Below are 25,056 nucleotides of genomic sequence, written 5' to 3'. Positions count from 1 at the left end.
TTGGACAGAGAGACACAGGCTAGGTCACAAAATGCTTCTCAATATACCTGCTCACATTAATCACTAATAAGCAAGTAAATGGATCTTCAGATAGATATTTATTGATAGTGATAACTCAAGTTTAGACTAACTTTTATTAATTTAGAACTCGCTTTTTAAAAAAAGTCCTTCAAACCTACCATTTTTTTGGTCATGTTTCAGAATAAAAGGGAAAGGGTTAGGCACCAATGTCTCAGGCTTGTAATCTTAGCTACTCAGAAGGCTGATATCTGAGGGTTGTGGTTCAAAGCCAGCCTGGGCAGGAAAGTCCATGAGACTCTTATCGCCAACAAATTCCAAAAAAAAAAAAAAAAAAGCTGGAAGAAGAGCTGTGGCTCAAGTGGTAGAATGTTAGCTTTGAGTGAAAGGGCGGGGGGAGGGGGGAGGAAAGGGGACGGGGGGGGGGGGGGGGGAGGGGGAGAAAGGGGACGGGGGGGGGGGGGAGGGGGGAGAAATGAAATGCAGAGTAGAAAGGCAATAACAAAGAAGAGAGCCTAGCGATCTAGACAGCAGATACAGAGCAGTACTAACTCAGGTCCACATTGATTTATTTCCACTAGTGAGAATCAAAGACCTACAATCTTATGATTAAAAAAAAAAATACTCTCCAATCTCAAAGTACAAATTAGTAGACCAGGAACCCAACAACATTTAGTGTTTTAGGGAAGTGATATTTTAGTGACCCATGGAGATGATCAGGAGAGCAGAGTCTGCACTTGCTGGGGTGGCCGGTGCAGAATGCTCTCTGGATCTTTATATTGGTTGTCTGGATTCATCACAGCTGCATACACCTCACCATAGGCTCTGCAGACCAGTTCTGTAGATTGTTTCACAATCTGTTCTCTGTTGACAAACAAACAAAATATGAACATGTCATCTGAAAACACTAAGAATTGCTAAGAAAGCTTCCCATCTGAATTAATGCACTACATTTTCATACTTAACAAATGACTGTTGTTTAAAAATTACTGTAAGCCAGATGCCCATGACTCACACCTTTAGCTAGGATTACAGGAAGCTGAGATCTGAGCATTGAAATTCAAAGCCAGCCTGGGCAGGAAAGGCCATGAAACTCTTATCTCCAATTAACCATCAAAAAACTCGAAGTAGAACTGTGGCTCAAGTGGGAGAGTGCTAAATAGCTCAAAGACAGAGTCTAGGCCCTGAGTTCAAGCCCCAAAATTTGACACAACGATACAAAACAAAAAAGAAATCATTGCACAACTATACAAGTTACTTTTTGATTGTGGGATGAAAGACATCTTAAAAATATTTATCACTTTACTAAAGTCTTCCTAATTGCTAAAGTCTTCCTTATTGCTAGGCCCCAAGATAGCAGGGACAATGTTTTGTTTGTTGCTATGTCCTTATGGTTAGAACAGTGCCTGCCATATATGGATACTCCTTTACTTAGAATGGGTTCATGCTCTGATAAACCCATTGGAATGTGAACACACTGGAAATCAAAGATGTATTTACTACACTTAAGCTAACAAACACAGTAACTTAGACACTGGATTAGCTGTAAATATGTTCAAACAATTAACATTAGCCTATAGTTGGATAAGTCATCTAATACAAAGTCTATTCTGTAAGTAATGTTGCCCAATATCATTCTCCCTTCAAAGTCACCCCCAATGACTTAGCTTTCTTAGCTTTTTCATGCTTGGCCCAACCTCCTAACAGTTCCACATCTCCAGATAAAACCACAGGCTGGCAACCCAGTCATTTGTGTCTTAGGGGGTATTTACAATTCAAACCCTAGTAAGCGCCTAGGATAACCACTACATTTCCTAGATTTCTTTTAATCTCTCCCTGGTACTGGGCTAAAATATGAGTCTTGTGATAGAACAGATTGCAGTATTCTCATAAATATACATCTCTACAAAAAACACACATGAAAAAGAATAATGTAGTGTAGCAAATGCTTTAAAACTATCCAGCTAGAAAAATACTGGGCTCATTAAATCTGCAACAATTCTCACTATGTTGCCATGGTACTTACTTCCTGCCATTCCCCAGACACTTGTACTATTCACGTATCACTACATTGAGTTCTGAGAACGCTGACATTCACTTTCTGATTCCGACAATAGCTAAATTAAGAATGTGTCTTTTAAGCTTTTGTCTTGAGCTTACTTTCCTCAGAGTGTTTCCTATTTCTGCAAAGGGCATGCATAACCAAATCTTACCACCTCAGTCAGGGGTCTAATGACTATTGTCCATCCAGAGGACATAAGAAAATTTTCATTCAGTCTTCCTCTTCCCCAGCTATTTCTACATCCATGATAAGCACTGCTGTTAGATAAGCCTTCTGAAGCAGAATAGTAACTATGTCTTGCCGTTACTTGGGCTCTTCGATAAACTTCAGTGGAAGTCAGAACTCCTTCCTCTGATACTCTGCATTGGTGCAGCCACTCCAGTCCAAAGTAGCTCATTCTTCCTCTTGGCTCTGTGCTTAATAAGACCAGCATCTTTGCTGTCAATCCTCCATTTGCCAACTTAAAACCCTTGCCACTTTCAACACACTTTAACGTTCTGCAAAGATGTACTTTTGCATCTATGAAACCTCTGGTCTTAAAATAGATAAATACTCCTTTTTGGAAGGTCCACAATACTTTTTCTGTCCCTCTCTTATACCATTTGCCACTCCTTATCTACATTAAAGCTTGTACATTTCCTTAGACTCACACTCCAATTTTTCTGTGTTGAGGGAAGAGGTAGTTCTGCATCAAATGCATGTAACAAGTGAAATAGAACCTAACTTGAAGAATCAAAATGTACTTTCATAAGTATTTATAATTTAATAAAGATATAAAGTTTAATTCTTAGCTATCCCATAAGACTTTATATAATTTGATATTGCTCACTTTCATGTGCCCCTCAAAATAGTATATTTGGAGTGTTCACTGAAAGCTTGAAGTAGACCAAGAGGCTTTTATAAATTTAAGGAGTCCTATTCTGGGCCCATTGGCTGGCTTGTTCTTCTTTAAGTCCTGAGTTATTGGCTATTTCAGGTTGAGCTCTTGTGTCATGTAGTGACTGGCTGAGCAGACCAGCATAATAGTACAGAGGCAATAACAATTGTTCATTGTTGTCATACAAGTCATCATACAAGTCAATGCAATGAAGTCACCAAGAAGAGAATATATTCTTTAGGTTGTTTTCCTATAAACTATGTGGGTGATTTATATAAACATTTATATTGAAATGGATCTCATTTTATCTGTATATATATACACAAATATATTTACATATATAAGTATATTTAATGTATATATTTAACAAAATTTTACATCAAATCAAAAGCATAGGAGATATATAAAAACACATCTGTAGCCAGGCCACATTTGCAATACTAGCTATTTAGAAGAATCAAAGTTCAAAGGTAGAGTAGAAAAATTCATTGAGACTTCATCTCTAAAGTAACCAGTAAAAAGCAGTATATATATATATATATGTATATACAGATATACATACATATATGCATGTATGTACGTATGTACATACACACACTCTTGTACTAAGAATTCACATTCCTGTGAATAGCAGATAAACTTGGTAGTTCTTGGAATTTAGGGTTCACATAATGTGATAAAAGCTTGTCTCTGTCTTGAAATGTTGGGCTTCTTACTTTAAGCTCAGGTTGCATAAACACCTAAAACACATAAATTGCTGAGCCCACCTTGACCTCTCTGTGCAAGACTTCAATGAAGTCTACCCTATTTCAATTCTTTTCTCTCTTTTCTGGCTGCTTATTTTAAATCACATAAAAATATGTGTAACATTTCCAGTGTGTCTGGAAATGCAACAGCAGTTACTTTTTTCTCTTCTGACAACATTGTTGGACAGAGACACAGGCTAGGTCACAAAATGCTTCTTAATATACCTGCTCACATTAATCACTAATAAGGAGGTAAATGGGAGTATGGGAATATGGGAGCGTATGTGTGTGTTGTTTTGCTTTTAATAATAGCCAATGCAATACATATGTAGGATGATCTAAGGAAATGTAAGTTTGTGGCCAAGAAAAGAATCTAAGTAGTTGAGTAAGATGTGGAGGGAAATCCACTTCAAAATCTTAGTTCAGTATCTAAACCCCTTGATAAGACAAAGTAACTTGCCATTTTCAAAGAGTGCTAAAGCTCCCAAAATCAGAATAGAGAGATATGCTTAGTACATGCTCTGAGCAAACTGGGCTAGTATTATCTCCTTTATGCAGGAAGAGATGATACTAGAAACTGGTTTGGAAATTTACTTAGCAAGATGGCACTTTGCCCTTTGATTGGTGATCTTTCTTTTAATTAATGGAGTTTCACAATGAATGCAACAAAATGATGCCAAACTATTTTTCAAAAAGGAAACAGCTCAAAAATACTAGTAGGTAGTATTCTGAAAATTGGCTAGACAGATTGATAATGATTTTGTAACAAGTCAGATGGTGGATTTTAGAAGTAGCATTGGGTTCTTTACACTAAACAATACAGATTTTGGGGGTGTACAAAGCATTCATTACTCACACTTCATCTTTATATAATAATCTATGGTCAGTCTGGACACAATGTATATAATAGAAGTACACAGAAATAGGTTATTACTTCTTCCAAGAAGGTCAACATCATAATAAGATACAATAAAGAATAGTAAAGATAATTTTTTAAAGTACAGAGTAATTGATAAATGCAGAATAAATTATTCAAAATTCTGAAGTAGTAAGTTATATTGTTCTCAAGGCCTAACAAGCAAATTAAATTTACTGAAGTGTTGTTGTAACTCAGGGATATTTCTGTTTCTAGGCTAAATTAGCTTATAAATGTCTCTAACTCACAATGCAGCTGAGAAACCATTATAAGTCTAAAATAGGGGAAACTAGAAAAAAGCAATACTGCTTAAACACAGATAATTAAACCAAACCAATACACCCCAATGAAACTTTTTAACTTTATTTTAAATGTCGATGCCTAATAGCATTTGTTTCAATCTGTTCCCCAGTTTAAGAAAGCACTGAAGCTGGGTGCTAGTGGATTATTCCTGTAATCCTAGTTACCTAGGAGGCTGAGATATGAGGACCATGGTTCAAATTTAGCCTAAGCAGGAAAGCCCATGACTCTTGTCTCGATTAACTAGCAAAAGCCAGAAGTAGAGCTGTGGTTCAAGTGCTAATACTCAGCACAGAAGCTCAGGTACAATGCCTAAGCCCTGAGTTCAAGCCACAGTACCAGAACAAAAAACCTCACCTACAGCTTTCAGCTTTAAAATTATTATACTACCCAATTGAAGCAAGCAATTTAATGAACTCTCACTTAAAAAAATTGTATTTACACATGTGCGCACATACACACAGGCATGTACGTACATGTTACTTTAGGGATTTAGATTCCCTTAATAATTATTTATAATAAGCATGTAAACTCTTTGTATATAAAAAATGAATGCTTCTATAATGCTGAACCTGTTATTATCTATTTCATTTTGTATTTTCATTTTAATATCTCTTATTTCTAGTAATAATTACCATGTAAACTAAATCCATGATGACAATAAATAATCTCTATCTGGTCACAATGCTTCTGGAAGCTTGGAAACATATCCACTGAGCACTGCATTAAAATTACTTCCCCTTTCTGGAGTATATGGTGGCATTCAGCCTTTATCTGATCAACCTTAGCTAAGGCCAGAGCTGATGGGTGAAGAATTATTTCTGTAGTTCTGCTTTTTAGAACACAAAAGAATAGACAAAAAGGGGATGGGGGAAATACGTTATTTTGATATAAGCTATGATCATCTATATTAGCTTCTCAGGTGTCTTTGTTACCAGGAAACCTTCTTGGGATTAATTTATTAAATTCTGCCCCACTGGCAGTTTAATAATTTATGCAAATACAAGTATAATTTTCAAAAAATAAAAATCACGACTCTTATACAGATTAAGAATGAACACATGTAAAAAATGAATACCTCATTAGTAAGGAAAATACTAACAGGGTGAAGACCTTTTAAGGAATTGCTCATAGCTATAAGGGCTATCCTTCTTATTGGGCTGAATCAACAAATCAATATGTGGACAAAATTTAGGACTTTCAATCAAAAGTAAAAGGAATCTAACAGAAGTGCTATCTCAATATAGCATGCCTGCCTGACCTGTTCACAATCACTCAATGTAACACCAAACAGGGAGGTATTTTCCAGACCTCATTTACCTTATTTCCAATATCAGAAACTTTTCAACATATACACCTAGAAAGCATCCATTATACCAGTGTAGCATCTAATAGCAAATAAAAAAAGCATGTGGTTAATTTACTGTTACTAGAAAGGAAGAACTGAGGGAAGAGGAAATCAGCTCCAAAATTTCAGAGCAGCAGCATCTGCAAGTCACTTCTGCACCAAAATTCCATGGAGTAAGAAATTCAATTTGTCCACTTACAAATGGTAGTATTGTCATAGCCTCGTAAAAACGTATTTCAAGATTCTTAAGGAAGACCGATAATAGAACCACATGGCAAAATGATTCTAATTTTAAAATAGGTTCATAAAATTTGACTAGATTTTACATAATTATTTAAAGCATTGACTTGAGCTAGGAACTACTTACTTCTAGAATTGGAGAGCTTGTCATTAATCAGTACTTTAGGATTTGGGTTGCCATAACAACATGATACAAGTTTCTTCATTACCATAAACCTAACATGTCTAAAAATAGCTGATTTCAGCATTCAGGTTCTGTGATCACTAAGAATGAGCTTTATTATGGCACCACAGTTACTGCAGTCAATGTACCACAGGAGTGGGGGTGCTAAAGAGTTAAGGATGAAATTAAGACAAAATAATATGATTATGAATACATAAAAATACAGCAAAAATATCACAATGGGTCGAGTCAACTGTTCATTTCAGGTTCACTTTCTGTATCTCAAAGTGCAAGTATAGCATGTTTTACCTGAGATTGAGGACACATCTCACCTTGTAATCTTTTATACAGGCACATTATCTTTTAGGGACTCTTTAAAAATACTAGAAAACTTATCGGCAACATAGAAAATTTAACAAGAACACAGTCCAGTCAGTATTGGAAGAGAATAGGCAATGGAACCAGAAAACAGTAGGTTCAAATCTTGGTTCTGCTTCTAATTGTTGGAAATTGGTTTGATTGTTCAATCTTCCTAATTAGCCATGGAATCAGGAGAGGAAGCAAATGACATCCAGTGTGCTGGGCTGTCCAGCTATGATGTTCGGTAGTTCTGGCTCAGTAAATGCATTTCTGGCTTACATGTTAAGCTTGAGATGAGTTTACTAGAATGTTATCCTCATCTGTAATCTAGGATGGCATATATAATATCAAACAATTTTATAACTTTCTACAGAAAACCTGGGAGGTCCAAAAGAATCTAGCTTGGTCAATCCACTGAGGAGCCGAGGCAGGAAAAATGGTTGAAAATCATAGCTCTTCAAAGACAATACTACTGGTCTTGAAAATATTTTTTTCCAGGAAAAATACTTGATATTTACAATTATGTGGATCAGGCAGAGTACTGGTGGCTCATTTCTATAATCGTAGCTACTCAGGAGGCTGAGATCCAGAGGATCATGGTTTGCAGCCTGCCAGGGCAGAAAAATGTGTTGAAACTCCATCTCAGATTAACTAGCAAAAGGCTAGACTAGATGCATGGCTCAAGTTGTAGAGCAGCATCTATGAGTAAGAAAAGCCAAGTAAAGGCATAAGGCTTTGAGGTCAAGCTCTAGTAATGACCAAAAAGAAAAGAAAGTGAATCTTTCTTCCTCAACTAATTAGTAGCAAAACACTCACTTTACTGTGGCACTTAGGAGAAAATTCAGCTGTGGCATTAAGAGGTTGTCGGGGGCTGAAAGGTAACGATCAAACTGAACCTAAAAGAGAAAGAGAAAGAGAAAGGTAAGACTGTATATTTTGCTAACAAATAACTCAACACAACTATTTCTTTTAATGGTTAAATCTTAGGAAAAATGATACATCTCAATTAACTAGTTGCTATTCATATGGGTATTTCTAAAATATTCTAGGACTCCCTAACACTGCCAACTTTTAAATACAGTCAATATAAACAATGCTTTTACAAATCCAAGGATTTTTTAAATAGACATGCCAGTGGCTCATGTCTGTAATCCTAACTATTCAGGAGCCAGAGATGTGAGACTCACCATTCAAAGCCAGCTTGGGCAGGAAAGCCCATGAGGCCCTTATCCCCAATTAACCACCAGAAAACAGGAGCTGGCACTGTGGCCCAAGTGGTAGAGCGCTAGTCTTGAGTTGAACAACAACCACCAAAAAAATCCTAAATGCCAAGGCGGCTGCCTGGGTAGTAACTGCAGCATTTTAGACACCAGTTGAGCTGGAGGGAAGGTTGGAATTTAAAAACTGATGTGTAATAATTACCAGGACCTGGTTACTGATGGAAGAAAGGGGATGGCTTCAGCATGCTAGATGTGTTTAGACTAGCTTACATTATTACAATACACATATGTGGTCTTTGCCCATTTGTTTTGTTGTATAGTAGCTTTATCCCTTACTAGATCATGTCTGTTTCCATCACAGTTCTTAGGAGACATCTGGTTATTAAATGGGAACTGGACAAATGTTCTTACTACTGTTTAGGTGAGGAACCCCTGGAAGCAGATCTGGCTCTGGAGAAGCAGACTACTTGTGGGTATCCTGAAGCATCTTTCAAATATCCCACAGGAACAATTGTATAGAAAACCATGAAATACATTTTAAAAAAAACCACACAACAGAGTCTTTGTTGCTTTAGAGATATGGCATGTTCAACTTAGTTCTATTTAATTACATGCATGTTTATTTATTTATTTAGGACAAGACCTTGTTTTGCTGCCCGAGCTGGCCTTGAACTCATGATCTTCCTGCCTCTGCATTTCCAGGGCTCAGATTACAATCGTGGCCTGTCTTGCCTGTCAACTTAATTATTTTTAAAATTAAGGCAAGGCACATAAGAATTTCACTATTGATTTTATTTTGGACTATGTTAGGAGAGAAGGAAAAATAGAGGTAAGAGACACTTAAAGAGAAATAAGTAATTTTATTAATTTTTGCAAAACCCTATCTCTTGGGCTGGGAATGTGGCATAGTGGTAGAGTGCTTGCCTAGCATGCTTGAAGCCCCATGTTTGATTCCTCAGTACCACATAAACAGAAAAAAGCCTTAAGTGAAGCTGTGGCTCAAGTGGTAGAGCACTAGCCTTGAGCCAAAGAGGCTCAGAGACAGTGCCCAGGCCCCGAGTTCAAGCCCTTGACAGGCAAAAAAAAAAAAAAAGAGACATATCTCTTTGTCTTTGAGTTTTTTGTTTTGGTTTGGTTTGGGTTTTTTTACCTTGACATGAATTTACTGGATATCCTGTTAAGTTTACATGTAACTTTTTAGGAAGCTTAAGTTTTTTTCTTAATGAATCTAAATGTCATTTGTTTTCATTTCTTTTATTTCTAATTTAATTTTTTAACTTTATTTAATTTACTTAAATTTCCTTTGTGGTGGTACTAGGTATTCAGGGCCTGGGTGCTGTCCTTAGCTCAAAGCTGATGTTCCAGCACCTGAGCTACAGCTCCACTTCTGGCAGTTTGCTGGTTAATAGGAAATAAGAGTCTTAACAGATTTTCCTGCCCAGGTTGGTTATGAACCATGATCCTCATGGATCCTCAGCCTCCTGGGTAACTAGGACTACAAGTGTGAGCAACTGGTACCCAGCTTATTTTTTAACCTCAGATTTTTCTTGCAGTTCTATAGTTTTTGCTGGTATAGTATTTGTTTAAAACATGGAAATTATGATCATCACTTTTATACACAGCATCTTTTGTACTGTATCCCTATGCGTCCCAGTGAGTGCTGTACATTCCACTATATCAGTATAGATCATTTTGCCTTCTTTGCACGACAGGTAAATTCTAAGCTTCTCCCTTTACTTGCAGTTATTTTTTGTTCTGGAAGATGAGGTATGGCCAAGCCCTGGTATTGGGGGAAAAAAAGGTCTTCAAGAACTACTTATGAAAGTCATACTATTTTTGTGGTGAGCTTTTTAAATACTTAGGACGTGCAGCAGAGCACATTAAGCTTACAGATGCTAGAGGTCTACTTCCAGGAGCGAATGGCATTATCATGAGGATAAGTGCTAAAGCAGGAACACTGATTGCATACTCAGTAAAAGTTAATGGCTATTGTTGATCATTGTTTTTATTACTATTACCGATGGTTGTATTATCAAAGGGAAATATGATCAAAATACTCATATATATTTCTCAAAAGATATACATAACTTAAATGTCATACAGTAGATCAGTGTATGTATGTATGTATATATATACACATAAACATAGCATGTATTTGCAAAGTATGTACTTAAGACATGGAAACATACAAAAAGTGGTGCTCATGCAGAACGAAGGTCTTCACATGAAAAACAGGCAACAAGAGAGCTCTTGTGCTCAAGAATGATATCTGCATTAAGACAGAAATCCAATTTCTGCTATCATCTCAGAAAGAAGCCAGAACTGTAGACTAGGGATCAAGACAGGAGTAAATCTGTGACGTATCACCTAACTTCCTCATCAGCACCTCCTGTTCCTGTTAGGTTAGGAATCCTAAATGAAGGCATCCCGAAGAGCAAGAGAGAAGCTACCAGGCTACAGTAGTTTGTCTTGGTCAGACTTGACTAGTAGAAGGAATACATGCTTATTATTTCTGAACTCACTGTGAACACAGTGTATCAAGGTGATAAAAATGATCACCTGTGAAAAAATAAGAAAAAAAAGGAAATATAAGTTAAAATTTTTTCTTCTTAAATTTATGTACTTACCATTGCAGCCTTCAATGCACCAGAATCTAAGCTAGGTAAATTAGCTAAAGGGCCCTATTAAAAAGAAAAAGAAAAACAAGATGTAAATATGGGGACACACGTTCTCATTCACTTAAGTAACAGGAGTTGTCTGGATTTGGACAACTCATATTTCAGTAATTTCTGAAGAATTCAAGTGCCACCTTCAAGAACAGCTACTATAATCTCGAGAAGAAGTACAGTAGATCTATTAACAGTGAAAGTACAATGATGCTTCAGATTTTCTCATGAGCCAGAAAAAGAAGGCAATGCAGCATCTGGTAGATGCCAGTGACACATGGAAGATGGAGAGCTTTATTTTGATAACTGGAAAATACAAATAGTAACAGAATTGGTTCCTATTGGTGTAAAATTGTTTACTTTAGCAAAAGAAAATAATTTAAAAAACTGTGGATTTTGAGAAATATATTTAAGTGTTTTTAGCCTGTCATTTGAAAGACTTATTTGCTATTAAAGGAAGTGTCCTGAAGCTAGGTGCTGTTGGCTCATGCCTATAATCCTACATACTTAAAAGGCTGAGATCTGAGGATCATACGGTTCAAAGCCAGCCTGGGCAGGAAAGTCTGCAAAACTCTTTTCTCCAATTAACCAGCAAAAAGTTGGAAGTGGAGCTGTGTGGGTCAGGTGGTAGAGTGCTAGCTTTGAATGAAAAGGCTAAAGTGCCCAGGCCCCAAGTTCAACCCTCAGGACACAAAAAAAAAAAAAAAAAAGAAAGATTGTGGCCTAATAGTTTAACTACAGCATATGTTGGGCACAAAAACTAGTATGTTTCTTTTAATGATTTAATGGTTACAATTCCTCCCCTTCCTCCTTCCTTCCTTGTCACCCTTCCCCCTCTTTCTCTCTTTCATTCTTTTAGCAGGGTATGTATTCCAGGCTGGCCCAGAGCTGACTATACAACTTAGTCTGCTCTTAAGCTCAGAATCTTCCTAGCACCTGCCTTCGAACTACTGGGATTATAGGCATGTACCACCACATTTGGCAGAATCTATTCATCGGTTAGCTAAAAATGACAACTATTTTTTTTTCAATTTAAAAAACTTTATTTTTTTTAAACAAAGGATTCCCCACTTAGGATGAAAATATATCTGGTTAAGTACAAAATATAGTTTTTTTTAACTCATACAAAAGATATACAATTAAAAATAGACAACTATTTTTTAAAATACCAGTATGAACCTCCTTTTCACATTTTCTGATACTAATTTATATATTTCATTTTTTTCAGACAAAAGTCTTTGTATTTGGGGGTACTCTGCTATATCTCAGTCATCTAAAAACTGCATGTGTATCATCTCACTTTATGTTTAGAACAACCCTATGACAAAGATATTAGCCCCAATCTGGGGATGAGAAGACAGACTCAGAGGGTTAAGTCACTTTCTCAAGAAGTAAGTGGCTGAGTCAAGATTCAAACTTAGAGTCCAGCTCTAGCCATGCTCTAGCTGGCATAGATCTCAAATTATGTATGTACTCACCTGTTCAGGTTTATGTTGCTGTACAGTATTGTAGATATAACTCAAGCCTGCTCTAGTTAAAACATAAGAGGCTTGCTCGTTTATAAGTGTGTCCAAATGTGCTTCAATCTAAAATAAAACACAGCAGAAAGAAAACATTTAAAAGAAGAATAAAGAACATAATGAGGGCAGCAGCCCACCCTGAAGGCTGGGCTCCTAATCGTAGATTGTTCCTTAGAGTGGCTCAGATCGTAGGGCACAGGAGGCTTCTGCACAAAGGCTTTCATCCCCAACAGAGGAGGTCCTCCTGCGAAAGGAGGACAAAGTCTTATTGAAAAAAAAATCACAATCAAGGAGAACTACAGGACTAGTGACTGGCCAAAGAAAAGAGATTGTGCCTCTACTTAAAAGCAGAACACAAACAGAAACAACAAAAACAATGGGCTGCAAGTGGCCAGTGGGAAGCTTGAGGGGCCTGACATCCCATCCTCCTGTTGGTGCATCTTGTTGTATGAACTGCCCCCACCTCTGATCAGACATTTGAAGAAGCCTAGAGGAAAGCAGCCAGAGTCCTCCCAAGGATAAAGCAGGGCCAGCTGAACCCTAGACAAGTTTTATGGTCAGAAATGGCCTAAAATCTGGCTGGGATATGAGTGTGTCATGCTCCCTGGCTTCATAGTCTTGGAGGAAACTATATAATGCTAGTGGGAGCATAAGTCAACAATGGGAACTCCCGAAATGGTTAACACATCCATAGAACAAGTAGCCTCCTCCTCCTTAGTTTCAGTCAGCCCTGAAAGGCTGGAGGTCTTCCTTCCAGTCCTCCTCAGGAAGTTGCCCCAGTTTCCCAGTCTGTGCGCCAATGGTACAGAGCTCTGTCAACTGCAGTCTGCCAATATCTGAATGCCTGCCTTGCATAAGCAATGCCAATAGCTCCACTTTCCTAGGAAACCAGCTTTCATTTTTTTTTTTTTAATGAAAATGCCTAAGAAAATACAATTAAGACTCCCTATCTATTGGCATCGTTGGAAATCAGAGAAACAAGACAAATAAAGAGAGAACCATTACTGGTAAAAGCAAAATTAGTAGTTTGAAAGAAAAATGGAAGAAAAATTATGCAGAACAAGTATCAAAGAAACAAAGTAGAAGAAGGGTTTAAAGAAAATTAGAAGAGAATCCATGAAATAAAATAAGTCAATGGAGGGCTGGGAAGGTGGCTCAGTGGTAAAGCGCTTGCCTTGCATGCCTGAGACCCTGGGTTTGATTCCTCAGCACCACATAAACAAAAAGAAAAAAGCCGGAAGTGGCGCTATGGCTCAAGTGGTAGAGCTCTAGCCTTGAGCTGAAGAGCTGAGGGACAGCACCCAGGCCCAGAGTTCAGGCCCCACGACCGGACCCCCCCCCCCCCAAAAAAAAGTCAATGGATAGGAACTTCAGAATATTAAATGAATATATATAAATATAAATAACACATGGGAAAATGATGCTTAAAGAATTATATAAAATTTAAATTATATTAAGTGAAGTAAGCCAAGCCCAAAGAAACATAGGTCCCATGGTTTCCCTTATTTGTAATATGTATGAGTCAAGCAGAAAAGGTCAGATAAGGTGATGTTAGGAAAATGAGCCCTTAGATATGTATTTAAATGATTTTTTTCTTTCATGCATTTGTTTCTAACGCATTTATAAGATTATTTCTGTTGCTTTGTATGTCCCTCCCCCACAGTATAACCCCTGCTTTCACTGTATTTGATGTCGATATAATTTGTGGAAGGGAAGGGGAAAAACAAGTCGTTTAAATAAGGATACAGGTGGACTCGTTGCAACAATGAGAAGTACAAGTTGTCATGTCGAAAACGAACTTTACAACTTTGGTGGGGGGTGGGGGGAGGTTGAGTGGGGGGACAGAGGGAGGCTGGGAAGGGATGGGAAGGGGAAACAAAGAAGGAGGCTACAATGCTTGATAAGAAATGTACTCATTATCTTGCCCATGTAATTGTAACCCCTCTGTACAGTGTTTTCACAATAAAAAATAAATTAAAAAAAAAAATTTTACTGAGTGAAAGGAAAATTGCCTAACACCAATTTCCAAATAAAAATGTATCTACCCTGTGTAACACATTCTGCACTAGCTACCTAGCTTGAAAACAAAAACACAGCATATTATTCATAGTTCAAAAACATAGCATATTATTCATAGTTCAGAATCTGAAATCTACATACAGCACTGAATAAATATTATAATTAATCAGAAAAAGCTTCCTGATCTTCATTGTCTAAATCAAGCATCCTAATCATTTCATATCTGGCATCTTTCTCTAAAGCTAAAAGCCAAAATAGTGAATATGATGTGTGTGTGTGTGTGTGTGTGTGTGTGTGTGTGTGTGTGTTCATCCTTCTATCAGATTATATGAACAGACTCATTGACAATTAGGTCACTCAATTTAGTTCAAGTCAGTAACTTAGAGCTAACCTATGAAGAAAAAATAGATTGTCTCGCAGTGAAGTTATTATATAGCAACATTTACCTGAAACTGTAGCATTTCCAGACGTCTGTCAGTGAATTCAAACAAAGCTAATGTTGTCTTCATCATGTACAGGGAATTGACCATAAATGTGGCCATGTCAGCTGTGCCCAAATTGCTGGCTGACACTGTACACATCTGGAGAAGAGGATCCAACACACATGATAAAACCTGCAAATAAAAAGTAGAAAATAATGCCTTATTTCCTAATCAGGGACACCATCTTCTGTTCATGGCACTTCAGAGTTACTAGTTACTAAGCTAGAAGGCAGCTAGCTTACAAAAGTATAAGAAAAAGATTAAATAATGTAATGCCTATATAGTTTAAAATGAGCATCACTGAATTAATACTTTATAAAGAACATTGGTTTAATATCAAAAGAAAATCAGTAAGAAAAGGGGTTGTCCAAAAATATGTGTTATAAATGCCAGCATCTGAGCAGACTGTACAATAAAGGAGCAAAAGAAAGCATGACCAAACTGAGTTACAAGCTACCTGCACAAAGTCAGCTTGACGAGCATCTAGAGGTATGACCGAAGAATCGTGAGACGCCAGAACTTCACGCAGCAAAGTGAGCGTCTGATTCAGTGCAGAACTTGGTCCAAGATCAGGAGGAGGGAGTTCAACCTAAAGTAGACAATGGTTTATCCACTGTTTGTATTTTTATTTAAATTCTAAAGTATATTAAGACACTTTAGGACAAAACAATTCATATAAAAAATAGATAGTATTGGGTAACATGTTAAAATTTTGTAACTTATCAATAGCTGGTTGTGAAATATACCTAATAGCATGGAAAGTGAAACAAGCTTCAGTTAGATTAAGTCATGACCAATGTGACAGTTGTCACTCAACAATTTACAAGACAAGTTATTATTCACTTGAAGTGTAAATTATATTTGATATACTTGAAATGACCTGGAGGTTTTGCTTTACTATCATTTTGAGCCCATGTCATTCATTTATTTAGTTATTTAAAGGCAGCAATCTACAAATCACCAGTATCCCAAATCCAGGCTCCCAACTCCACCTCAGGCTCCACCCTCCGGAATCCTGGATCACTGTGTTCAGGTGAGGGTCTAAGAATGAGTCTTTCATTGAGACAGGAGTCTCAGGAGGCAGGTCCATAGCCACACTTTGCAGCATGACACAGAAATGCTGTAGATATCATTACAAAAGGAGCTCTGGAGTTACACTAAGTTTGAATTCTGTATCTACCAATTAGTAGTCACAGGACTTTAAGAAGGTTACTGAACCCCTCAGCAACTGAGAGGGATTCTGTCAAGATTACATGGAATTGTTACACCAAAACTACTAAGGCTAAGAAGTGTCTCTACTTTCTATTTTTAAATTTCTATTATTTTATCCATTATTTTATGTCTTTTTAACAGGGGGAAAAAAAGGCCCACAAAATGTATTGGATTCCAAAGGCATGAGAGTGTTAGGCTTTGACTATATTTTTAAAACCATTTTCACAGTGAAATTTTGTAAACTGAACAGTATTTGGTAATTAGAAGTCTGCGTAAACTCTCTATCTATGTCTAGTAAAAAGCAAAGCACAATAATTTTTTTAAATAAATTGATTTTTTTAAAGAATGCTGCTCATATAAAATGTAGTGAAATCAGTAAAAATGGCAAAGTGGAAATGCTGTTCACTTTATTAAGAACAAGAACAAAACATTATGAGATGTGAACAAATCAAATATGAGCCATGACAGAAAAAGACCAATAGCAACTCTGCCTGATAGGTCAAGACACTGGGCCTCCTAGACAAAGCCTAAAATGTGTTTCAAGAACCATACTGAGGAACAAAAGGAAAGTATTAAAATAATGTCTCTACAAATACAGAATATCAATAGCCAAAATGAGTGAAAATTTGAAAGTTGTTGACCCATTGTAACAATGAGATGTATAAGACACTATGTTGAGAACCAACTTTACGACTTTGGATGGGGGAGGGAGGAGTTGGGGAGATAGGAAGGGGAAAAACAAAGGAGGGGGTAACAATGCTCAGTAGGAAGTATACTCATTACCTTACTCATGTAATTGTAACCCCTCTGTACAGTATCTTTACAATCCAGATAGAGAGATAAATAGATAGATAGACAGATAGATAGATAGATAGATATAGATATAGATATAGTTATCTATATATGTATATATCAGCATGGAAACAGAAATGCCAAATAAAAGATAAAATCTTTTTTTAAAAAAGAAGAAAAAACAAAAGAAATCTTACTACAAGGGATTTACAGTAAATTTAATCAGCAGGATAAATAATCCATAAGTTTTTTGTTGTTGTTTTTTTGTTTTGGCAGTCCTGGGGCTTGAACTCAGAGCCTAGGTGCTCTCTTTGAGCCTCTTTGTGATCAAGGATAGCACTCTACCTCAGCACCACTTCTGGCTTTTTTAATTAGTTTATTGAAGATAAGAGACTCACAGGGACTGTTCTGCCCAGACTGGCTTTGAACCATGATTCTCAGATCTCAACCTCCTGAGTAGCTAGGATTATAGGTGTGAACCACTAGCTCCCAGCTAATAATGAATGATTTTAAAGGTAGGTCATAGTTGAGATGATCTAGTCTGAGGAGCAGAGAGAAAATGAATAAAAATGAAACAGGTCTGAAAACCTAAGCACTAATGGGAATTACAAAAAGAGGACCAAAATGAGTGGAAAGGATATTTGAAAAAATATTGGTAAAGCTCACTATTTAAATTGCATGTGGGATAAATTCACAATGATATACACCTAATAATATCAAACTGTCAAAAACAGAGAATGTTGAAAGCAACCAAAAAGAATTCATGAGATAAATAGATTTCCACTGAGATGAACAACTGATTTTTCATTAGGCTGAGTAACACATATTCAAGAGTTAAGGAAGCAAGCTGCCAACTAAGAATTTTGTATCTAGTATGAGTAGTTTAAGCACTGAAAGAGAAATTAAGCTGTGAGCAATAAACAAGAACAAAAAGTTTACAGTGCTCTACAAACACTACTAGAAAGGAACTGGACACTAGGTAGCCACTCAGTTAATACGGATAAAGAACAACTGTAACGGTTCCAAAGAGGTAATTATTAAAATAGCATTAGTAACTTTTGTTGTGACCAATTATTTATCTGATTGAAAACACAGCTCTAGGAAGCAAGGATTATAAACATGCACTGATGGACATACAATGTAGTGAGAGGAAATACAGTTTAGATTTAAATATAGAAACAGGCTGAAAGTAAAAGGATAAAAAAGATATAGCATGCGGAAAGTATTAAAATAATGCCTCTACAAATATATATATATGCAAACATATAAGTATATATATAAGTATATATATATATATATACACACACACACACACACACACACACCCAATGGAATTTAACTTGTTCCTTATAAAGAATGATTTTGTACCATTTGTAAAGAAATGGAAAGACATGGAAAAAGTTATGTTAGGTGAAGTAAATCAGGCTCAGAGAGACAAAGGATGCATGTTTCCCCTTATATGTGGAAGCTAGATTTAATATACACTTGTTAGTAAATACACTGGGTGTGTACATGCAAGTGTATACAATTATATTAACTGAAATATGGTAGGTTCAAGGGAGAACTTAGTGTAATGTCTTAGGAAGGCAAAGTCAAACTTTAGCAAAATAAAATACGAGGAGGCGCGTATTCAAAACAAGTGGGGAGGGGGGTCAAGGGGCAAATGAAGAGGAATAGAGAGGCAGAATGCTGTCAAGAATCCAATGTATATCCTACAAAACTAGGATGAGGGAAGGGATGTGTAAGAAAGGCATAGGTGAGAATGCTGAAAAGGGTTGACACTGATTAAAATAAAGCCAGCCCAGGCAGGAAAGTCCGTGAAACTCTTATCTCCAATAAACACTTAGAAAACCGGAAGTGGTGCTGTAGCTCAAGTGGTAGAGTGCTAGCCTTGAGCTGAAGAGCTGAGGGACAGTGCTCAGGCCCACAGTTCAAGCCCCATGACCAACAAAAAAAAAAGATTGTATTCATGAACTGCTTTGTTAAATGGTAACTCCTTTGTACAACTAATTTAAAAAAGGCTAAAAAAATGTAACTTGCCAATAACCAAGAGAAAGCTGGAATAACTACAGTAATAATTTGTCTAATACTGACAAAACAGACTTTTACAATACAATTTATTACTAGAAACAAAAAAAGAAGTTTTATAATGATAAAAGGGTCAACACATGATAAGTATATAGCAATTGTAAATATGTGCATCTAACAATGGCACATAAAAGTACATAAATCCAAAGCTGCCAAAATTGAAGGGAAAACATTTTCTGTAGTCAAGAAATAATTACTTTAAGTACCACCATTCATACAGTTTTGTTACATTTTCTTCTATTATATTAAAATAAATTTGAACTAAAAAATTTCAGAATGTCATCCCATTATTATAAAAATATTCCATCCATTCATATTTTAATGAAATATTTAGAATGTTAGTAAATTGATGGTTATGGTGGTTAATATGCAAGGCTTTTGGTTGTTTTTACTTTCATCTTTATGTTCTTCTAAGTGATTAAGATACGTACATGAATTTAGGACATGAATATCAGTTACAGAAAAATAACAGTGATTCCTGTCTCTTCAAAATTAATGAATTACAGCCAAGTTATAAATAAGAGAAAATTTGAGTGACAAGACAGAGGTAATTTTTGTGGCTTGAAAAATCAACTTTTCATTTCATAGAAATCAATGCATGAATAATTTAAAATTTGCAATTATATATAAAAGTTTTGGCTATGTACTTATGCATATGCATAGGTAATATAAACTGAATAGAAGATACTAACAAAAAACTACTCAATGGAATTCTTTCCTAAGCATACATTGGTAAGATTTGACCATAATCTTAAACTCAGCATTTAGAAGTAGGCAGCTACACAAACCAAAGCAAGCAGGTTCATTTGTGTTCTAATTTTCCAACACTTCTCTTAAGAAGAAAAAAAAGGAGTCATCAAGAATTTAACAGATCATGCATGAGAACTTGGGTTCTATTCCTCAGCACCATATAAGCAGAAAAAGCCAGAAGTGGCGCTGTGACTCAAGTGGTAGAGCGCTAGCCTTGAGATGAAGAGCTAGCTGAGGGACAGTGCCCAGGCCCAGAGTTCAGGCCCCACGACAAAAAAAAAAAAAAAAAAAAAAAAAATTAACAGATCTTCAGGTGTGGGGGGGGGGAGGATAGAACTCTAATACAACTACATGCTTAGTTCTTATACAGTAAATATATAAATTTCTACTCTAATTTATAAAATATAGTTTCCTTTGGAAGCAAAACTGGAGAGCAGTAGTAAAAACCTTAGGTAATAATGGGAGAAAGTTAATTTTATTTGTATACTTTTTGAAGTCTTTTAGAGCTATTAAAATTTAAAGCAAAAGTTCCCATCTTGCCATAATTCTACTTAACTTACTTCATTCAACAAAGTGCTATTCTATGAGGCAGTTTTACACTGGTATAGGCCAGAAACTTTTTAAAGCAAACTAGTAATTATTGGAAGTAATCACATAAACAAAGCTTAATCTACAGTAAACACAGAAAATCTGATGAGAAGAAATATCAGGTGGAATGAAACTAATTCACTTCATTTTAATATCATCTGATTAGAAAACTCATTTCTAATGGGTAAACTTGTAAAAAACAAGTGTATTTCTTTTGAAGTTCTTCCTACACAGTTTATGTTCCCGTACTGTTTTTTGTAGCTGCATATAAGGTTATGGAACACAAACACTAAAATTAATTGGACTTTATGACTTAGAGAATCCATAACAAGTACAGGAACCATCAAAGCAAGTCTTATAAGCCTCACACACTACAATAATCATACCAAAATTCCTATGCGCTTGAAGCTGTGCAGGCAGAATATCTAAATTTAGTCACAATTTGCTTCCTTAGAAATCAGTAAGCAACAGCAGTGTGGCTGAGAGAGAAAGAAATAGCTATAGCATTCATTATCACTGCTGCTTGGGCCCAGATTTGAGCTAGTAACAGAAACTTTTTACAGATAAATAAAAAACAATGCAGACAATTTGAAGATTTGTCCTACAAATGAAGTTTCCCCATTTCTTACAGTGACCCACGTTTGGCCCTTTCTTCTATTTTCATCCCGATCTCTAACTCTCAGATATTCTAAGTAGAGTGGTACCCTGAGGCTGATCATATCTAACACTAACATAGCATTTACAGCTAGAACTTGTAAGTACCTGTTCAGGATAGTAAACTTTGTTCTAAACATGGCCATACAGAAATATGCCTTGTAAATATGCGTCATGAATGCAAACACATTAATGTTAATACATGGAAACAAAACATGTATTATATTCAAACATCCTCTTTTTGTTGTTACTGTTGTAATTAAATCCAAAGAACAAAATTGCTAAAGTAATTTGGGAAAGTGCCTTCATTTTAACTAGACTGTACACTTCTTATTTCAGGGATTTTATCCATGACTCATCTTTCTGTGTTTTTACATAAATATTTAATGAAAAATACTTACCATGTTCATAAAACCATGGACATAAAACATATACATATGTAAACTTACTACCATTAAGGTATTAATTTCTATGAATTAATCTATAGATATAGTACATTTTCGGAAGTGGTGCTGTGGTTCAAGTGGTAGCGCGCTAGCCTTGAGCTGAAGATCTTAGGGTCAGCGCCCATGCCCAGAGTTCAAGCCCCACGACCGACAAAAAAAAAAGAAAAAAAGAAAAAAATATAATACATTTTCACTCAAAATTTAATATGCACTTTTTTTTTTTTGGTCAGTCATGGGCTTGAACTCTGGGCCTGGGCGCTGTCCCTCAGCTATTCAGCTCAAGGCTAGCGCTCTACCCCTTGAGCCACAAGGCTATGTCCCGTTTTCAGATGATTTATTGGAGATAAAGTCTCATGGACTTTCCTGCCCAGGTTGATTTGAACTACAATCCCCAGATCTCAGCCTCCTGAGTAGCTAGGATTACAGGTGTGAGCCACCGGTGCCTGGCTGCATTTTTTTTGACAAGCTGATTTTAAAATCCATATGGAACTGCAGAGGACATAGCCAATGCAATGTTATACAAAAAAAAAACAAACAAAAAACAAAAAACTAACAACACAAACAAACTGAAGAATCTGCATATAACAGACACCAAAGCTGTGAAGCAATTAAGCGATTGTAGGATTAGTGCCAGGATAGAAAAACAAATCTAGGAAGCAAACTCACATGCATGATCATGTGATATATGGCAAAGATTCAATGGGAAAAAAGACCTTTACAATGAATGGTACTAGACCAAGTATATTAGCCATAGGGAAAAGCATCAATCTTAACTTCTACCTCATGCCATAGTGAAAAATTACTTTGAGATAGATCAAACACTTGACTGTGGAAGCTAAAATACTCAAGGTTTTTAGAAAAAAAAAAATGGAAGAATATCCTCATGACCCTATGTTAGGCAAAGATTTTTTAAAACAGATCATAAAATGAATTAACTATAAAAGATTAGTACACAGGGCTAGTTAAAAGTGAAGTACTTTCATTTATCAAAATATAGCATTAAGTGGGTGAAAAGACACTCTGAAATATGGCAGAAAATGTTCAGAATACTAACTATTCCATAAAGGGATTATATCCATACATATCGTACTAAGTCCTCATAAAAGAGTATAACCATTAATAAAAATATGAAAATTACTTATTACATTAGCTCTAACCTATAATCTGCTTGAGATGTGGAGATGGGAGGACCACAGTTCAAGACAAGCTCAGACAATAACCAATGGCTGTGGGCTCCGTGGCTCCTCCTGTTACCCCAGCTATGAGGAAGCCCAATTGCTGGTGCAGTGGTGCAAACATCATCACAAGCACTGTGCGGAAGTGCAACAGGAAGAGTGCAGCACAGTCCCAGGTACAAATCAAGACCCTAACTTGGAAAACAGCTAACACAAAAAGGGATTCTCCAGTCCAGGCCTGGCTCAAGTGGAAGAGTCCCTGTCTTGCAAGCTGGAAGCCTGAGTTTAAGCCTAGTATTACCAGAAAAATCCAAGTTACAAACAAATGACATATTGCCATATACTTTTCAAAATGGCTAAAAGTAAAAAAACATCTAAAACTATCAAGGACCTGAGTTGGTCAATCAGATCACCTAGACAGAGGCCATTTATCAGGATACACACAACAGTATTCAGCAAACGGTGTGTACAGGAATATTCATAGCAGCTATATTTACAATATCCAAACCTGGATACTACCCAAATGACAATCAATAACAGAATGGGTCAATAAACTATAATGAATTATACAATGGTTAAAAAATGAATATGATCACAATCATGTATTTATAATGATATCACAATCCTTTGTGCAATTAATATACACTAATAAAATTAAAAACAAAACTACTGAACATTCAAGATTAATGAATCTCACAGATACAATGTTAAATTAGAGCCAATTAAAGTACACATGGTCTGAGTCTGGTTAAATAAAGTTACATAACAAGAAAAACAGAAGACAGTCAAACAGTGATTTAGCCTGAGGAAGTACTGACTGAAACCAGCTTGAAGAAGATCTGAGGTGTGAGTGCTATTTATATCTCGGTAGGGGTGATAGTTAATGAGCATATTCAAACATAAAATATCAGTGAGCCGTGTACTTAAGGATTGTATGCTTTAAGATCTATCTTCACTTGGTACCCAAAATTAATAAATAAAGCAACCACTAATAATTCTTAATGCTTAAGAGTTTAATGAAAGTCATATGATTCTATGTATAATTCCCAAATGACAAAGTTCAGATAGGAAGAAAAAATTCACATTTGAAAACATTTGGTCTAGTAAAGACATCATCCTCTACACAAGACTCTCTCTTGTAAGTAGGCAGAGATCACCATGGAGAATCCTAGGTACTTTGTACTCCTATTGGAGTATAGGTACTCTAAGTTTACCACAAGAAAATGATAAAAAGATCACCATAAAAAAACTGCAAAAGGTATACAAGGTATTCAAATTTTCTGTTCCACAGAGTCTAAGACCTCTTTCCCTCTGAATCAAAAACTAAAACCAAATGCAAAGCAACCAAGAAAACTTTCCTGTTTTTAAGTTTCCTAGTTCTGTGCTTAGATTGCTTTTGCTCTGTTCTAGTAATAACTAATAGGTGAAAATGAAACTTTTAAGTCAGCAACACTGGCCGAGATAAATTTAAGAGTCCAAACTAATGTTTATCTGAAATGTTAACAGCATTCTCACTGCAAAATATTTCCTTTGTTTTTTTTTTCCCCTCCAGGCAGAACAGTCCACTAGGAATAATGTAAAACTCAGAACTGTTCAATTAGAACAGTACTGCTCACATTTTAATGAGCACAGTTAAAATGCAGATTCTGACTCAGCAGGGTTGGACATATGCATGTCTAACAGCTTCCTAGGTTATGCCCACGCTGTTCTTCCAAATACACACTTGGAGTGGTAAAAAGAGGCTACACAGTAACATTTCTAGAATTTAAATTGCAATTTCTTAAAAGATCACTTAGGTTTTTGTCAGCAGACTGTGCAGATGGATTATGTTGTTAATTTGACATGATCCATGAACTTCATTTTTTCATTTTGAATGATTCTGTCTTCTTTACAAGTATGGTATATTCAAGTGTGCATCTTCAGAAAGGGAGGGTACAGAACTCAAAGGAAAAGGGTGGAAAAGGGCAGCAGTGGAGCTCACTAGACATGGATGAAAGTGAACTATAAAACTCGTAGGTGGAGACAGGAGGGAGGGACTGAGAGTAAAGGAACAGAAGACACTGTATAAAAAGAAATGTGCTCATTATCTGACTCATGTAATTGTAATCCCTCTATATATTACCTCTATAGTAACAGTAAAGTAAATTAATAATAATAAAAAACTATATCAACAAAAGCTGCTTTGGGTGTTTGCTAATGAAGAACATTCTACAATGCCTGTTGTTTTCTTAAGGTCAAAATCACGTTAAAGAAAGGAAAGTAGTTTATAAGCAGTGAAATAAGGCAATTATATAGTTCTTATTAAAAATTGTGTCATTAAAATTAGAGAAAGGAAAATATTTTTGAAGGAATCTGAAATGCAACATCTAAGTTACAAATCATAATCCAACCTCAATTTAATGTTAAAATATATC

At 36.1% G+C, this 25,056-nt stretch overlaps 1 protein-coding gene across 1 annotated transcript in view; it reads right to left on the bottom strand.

Moving 5' to 3' along the window:
• Positions 1–570: 570 nt before the first annotated feature.
• The window catches only part of Cog6 (component of oligomeric golgi complex 6), a 55,016-nt gene continuing 30,530 nt past the window's right edge, over positions 571–25,056 (bottom strand). The window contains exons 14-19 of the mRNA XM_042685811.1: positions 15,395–15,526; positions 14,902–15,069; positions 12,395–12,502; positions 10,878–10,931; positions 7,847–7,926; positions 571–882 (exon numbers count right to left, since the gene is read on the bottom strand). Of these exons, the coding sequence (XP_042541745.1) occupies positions 735–882; positions 7,847–7,926; positions 10,878–10,931; positions 12,395–12,502; positions 14,902–15,069; positions 15,395–15,526 (690 nt within the window). The 3' untranslated portion in view covers positions 571–734. The remainder of the gene's footprint in view (positions 883–7,846; positions 7,927–10,877; positions 10,932–12,394; positions 12,503–14,901; positions 15,070–15,394; positions 15,527–25,056) is intronic.

Source organism: Dipodomys spectabilis, unplaced genomic scaffold, assembly GCF_019054845.1.
Source record: "Dipodomys spectabilis isolate Male_0828 unplaced genomic scaffold, ASM1905484v1 ptg000095l, whole genome shotgun sequence".
NCBI classification, from domain to species: Eukaryota; Metazoa; Chordata; class Mammalia; order Rodentia; family Heteromyidae; genus Dipodomys; species Dipodomys spectabilis.
Note: the sequence above shows the minus strand (reverse complement) of the source record. Positions and strands in the feature narration are given on the sequence as shown.